At 35.4% G+C, this 4,463-nt stretch overlaps 1 protein-coding gene across 1 annotated transcript; it reads left to right on the forward strand.

Moving 5' to 3' along the window:
- The first annotated feature begins 325 nt into the window (after positions 1-325).
- LOC111401778 (MDIS1-interacting receptor like kinase 2-like) lies at positions 326-3,941 on the forward strand. Its single transcript, XM_023029675.1, has 2 exons — positions 326-3,218; positions 3,472-3,941. Coding segments are annotated over exons 1-2 (2,742 nt in total). The 5' UTR covers positions 326-478; the 3' UTR covers positions 3,474-3,941.
- The last annotated feature ends 522 nt before the right edge of the window (positions 3,942-4,463 follow it).

A 4,463-nucleotide genomic window follows, 5' to 3' on the forward strand; every position in this document is an offset into this window, starting at 1 on the left:
CTTTGGTTCAATATTTTTAGATCAAAATCTAAACTTTGATTTCTTAACTTTCTTGGGTTGAATAAATCTTTTGTGGCTTTCAGAGCTATTATTGCTATGTGGGTTCCCATAAAAAAAGCAGGAAAAAGGCCGGCAATTGTGATGAAGATTATAGAAGCATTGAATTATATTAATTTTCATGTTTTCTAGCCAATCTATATATGATGCTATTTTCAGGTAGCTGTCATCTGCTCTTTGAATCAAATATAACATAAAAGGCATTTTTATTAAAAGCATCATAGTTGATGATTCAGCAATTCGTAGTTTAATTGAATAGTTTTTATTTTTTTGAAATTCTGTAACATATTTTAATTTCTAAAAGTCCAGTTGTGGGAGATTTCCATTCATTTATTTCCCTATAAATACCTTCAAGATCAGTTCTTCCCTTCATGCTTCTACCAAACATTGGCCTTCATTACTTAGTTCTAATTATAAAACAATGAAATCACTTTCAGCACATAAACAATTCTCCTTCGACTTCATTACTTTACTTATAATCATCTTCACTTTCATAAAAATCCTTCAACCGGCGAGGAGTTCAACTTTTCATTCTGATGCAAAAATGAAAGGTGCTGATTCTGAAGCAGCAACTCTTTTGACATGGAAAGCTAGCCTTGACAACGAAACCCAGTACTTCCTAAGGTCCTGGGGAGACAAAACCACCCCGTGGCATTGGATCCGCGTTCATTGTGACACTGCTGGAAGGGTTGCCTATCTAAACCTCTCGCATATCGGCATAAGAGGTACACTTGAATATCTCAATTTTTCATTGTTTCCAAATCTCCGCGTCCTTGATCTTTTTAGTAATTCAATCTATGGGAAGATTCCGTCAAACATTGGCAACCTTTCAAAATTAACCTATCTTGACCTGTCTGCAAATTCTCTTTCTGGAACAATACCTCCTGAATTAGGCCTTATAACAAATATCAAGACTTTTTACCTGGACCATAATAATATTAATGGCTCTATCCCACAGGAAATCTGTTTTCTCAAGTCTGTAATTGATTTCAGTTTGAGTACCAACAGTCTGACAGGTACAATCCCTGCTTGTATTGGGAACATGAGCAACTTAGCCAACTTATATCTTTACCAGAATCAATTACATGGTCCCATTCCTCAAGAAGTTGGAATGCTTAGCTCTCTTCAAATTCTCAGTCTGTATTCAAATAAACTTTCAGGAACAATTCCTTCATCCATCACCAACTTGACAAAAGTTTATTGGCTTATCCTCTACGATAACCAATTATATGGTCCCATCCCACAAGAAATTGGAATGCTAAGTTCTCTTGAAATTCTCAGGCTGTATGCAAACAAGCTATCAGGAACTATTCCTCCTACTATCAAGAACTGTTCAAAACTTATTAACTTGCACTTGGGTCAAAATCAATTATCTGGTCACATCCCTACCGAACTGGGAAGCTTGAAGTTCTTAACCGATCTGTTCTTGTTCATGAACAATTTCAACGGCACTGTTCCTATGCAGTTAGATAATATAACACATCTAGTAAACTTGTCGTTGAGTGTTAACGATCTCACGGGTCATATGCCACAAAATGTTTGCCTCGGAAGAATGATCAGGTTTTTGTCGCTCCACACAAACAATTTCATAGGGAATGTCCCAAGTAGTTTGAAAAATTGCACTAGCTTATATACTCTTCTACTCTATGGAAACCAAATCACGGGAAATGTGTCGGAAGATTTCGGTAGATACCCAAACTTGTACTACATCGATGTTAGTCATAATAATCTATATGGCGAACTCTCTTCGTTTTGGGGGGATTCCACTATTCTTGTAGGCTTGTTGATGTCCAACAATAATCTTTCTGGAACAATCCCACCTCAGCTTGGCCATGCAACTCAACTAAATGTAATTGATCTGAGTAAGAACCAATTAATTGGAAGCTTTCCTGACAGTTTTGGTAATTTGAAGCTATTGTTAAAGTTGTTCTTGAATGACAACAGACTCTCAGGTAACATACCATTGCTTATTGGAAATTTTTCTGAAATTGCAGACCTCAGATTGAGTGAGAATCATTTCAGTGGCTTGATTCCGAAACAAGTTGGGGAGTGCACAAAATTAATACACTTGAACTTGAGCAAAAATGTTCTTGCTGGTGTTATTCCAGCTGAGATAGGAAATTTGCACTCTCTAGAAAATCTTGATCTCAGCCAAAATTTATTATCTGGTTCAATACCACACGATCTTGGTCAGTGCCAAAGAATTGAGATGATGAATCTTTCGCACAATGAATTTTCAGGTTCTATCCCATCAAGTTTTCGTCAACTTTCGAGTATAACAGTCATTAATATATCGTACAATCAATTGGAGGGGCCTCTTCCAAATAACAAAGCAATTGAAAATGCTGGCTTTGATTGTTTGAGGAATAATAAGGCCTTGTGTGGAAATATTATTGGTTTGAAGAATTGCTCTATGATAGTGAAAAATAATGCTGAAGAAAGAAAAAGCAGAAGACTTTTGGTGTTAACTATATTTCCAGTGGTGGGAGGATTGTTATTTTTTATCATGGTTATTGGCATTTTCTTAGTTTTGCGGTCAAGGAAAAGGATTCTCAAAGAAGATCCAAAAAGTCCTACAAAATTGTTTACTATTTGGAGCTTCGACGGAAAGATGGTGTACGAAAAAATCATTGAAGCAACCGAGGACTTCAACCCTAGACACTGCATTGGGGTAGGAGGATGTGGCAGTGTTTTTAAGGCGGAATTGGATGGTCTAGTTGTTGCTGTGAAGAAACTACATGCATCAGATGATGAAGTCATGAATCAAAAAGGATTTCATAACGAAATTGAGGCATTAACAAAAATAAGGCATCGCAATATTGTCAAGCTTTATGGATTTTGTTCTCACTCACGACACTCATTACTGGTTTATGAGTTCTTAGAGGGAGGAAGTCTGGCAAGTGTATTGTCCAATGACGAAAAGGCCATAGAGTTTAAATGGAGCAAGAGAGTGAATGTTGTTAAAGGAGTTGCGAATGCGTTATCTTATATGCACCATAACATTTCGCCTCCCATTGTTCATCGAGACATATCAAGCAAGAATATACTGTTAGACTTCGAAAACGAGGCTCATATTTCTGATTTTGGTGCTGCAAAAGTATTGAAACAAGACTCATCCAACTGGATATCGTTCGCTGGGACATTTGGCTATGCAGCTCCATGTATGCTCTAATCCTACAATCCATCTCTTTCATAATAGAGCAATGCTATATGTACAGATAAATTGCACAGATGGATTTATAGAATGCGACAACATTTTATAGGATTTTGGACCAAAAAAAATGAAGTTAAAATAGCCAATCAGGTGCTGCCATTTCAACATCTTTAAAACTGTCTATGCAATTTATCTGTACCAGTATAATTTCTGTTCATAATATCCATCTATACTAACCCATATCCCTTTTTGTCTCGCAGAACTTGCATTTACCATGAAATTCAATGAGAAATGTGATATATATAGCTTTGGAGTTCTAGCATTAGAAATCATCATGGGAAAACATCCCGGAGACTCTATCTCATCGATTTTCACACCTTCAACTTCATTTGTACCCTCAACTTCTGAGTCGCCAATTATAGCGACTGTGCATGACATACTTTTGAAGGATATACTCGACCAACGAATTTCAATTCCTACTGGACATTTGGCTGAACAAGTGGTTTCCATTGCCGAGTTAGCATTAGCATGCATTCATCCAACTCCACAACTTCGACCATCCACAGAGCAAGTCTCAGTGCAACTGTCAAAAGAAAATAAATCTTTTAGGAGCCTACTCCCTTTTATCAGAACAAGCCAACTGATTAATCTGGAATGTCTTCCTTATTGATTATTTAATCTGTATTTTTGTGCCGTATATATATGAATATTAGTAACTTTGTTTTCCGAATTTAATCTCACCATTCTTGGATATGTTGCTTGATCATAAAATTTGAGAATATAAAATATCAAACTTAAGTAATAAAATCTTTCAAGTATATTTATAAACATAAATCACCATCAGATGCAGCAGAATTTAATTGAAACGAAATGAAGAACAAAGAATGAAAACGAGCCTGTTGGTTTCACATGAAATACCAATCTAAGATCAAAGAAAAATTTGAATAAACATCAAACTATAATTTTTAGTCATACAAAGACAATTCATCTGTCTATCTCCTACTGCCATAGATATTTAATACAAAAGACATTGAGTAAGAGTAATTATAATTCATTTTTCTTTCTCTTTTTATCAACCACACAATCTTCAATAAAATAATATTACACGTAATCTCAATTTTTTTCTTCTTTTTTAACCATACATCCTTCAAAAAATACTATTCCATCCATTAAAATTTCAACTAATGGGGGTGGGTTAAGGCCGATAAGTGTGTTTCCATGCTTTTAAATATAATAAATTAAAATTAATTGG

Source organism: Olea europaea, chromosome 10 (genome assembly GCF_002742605.1).
Source record: "Olea europaea var. sylvestris chromosome 10, O_europaea_v1, whole genome shotgun sequence".
Lineage (NCBI taxonomy): Eukaryota > Viridiplantae > Streptophyta > Magnoliopsida > Lamiales > Oleaceae > Olea > Olea europaea.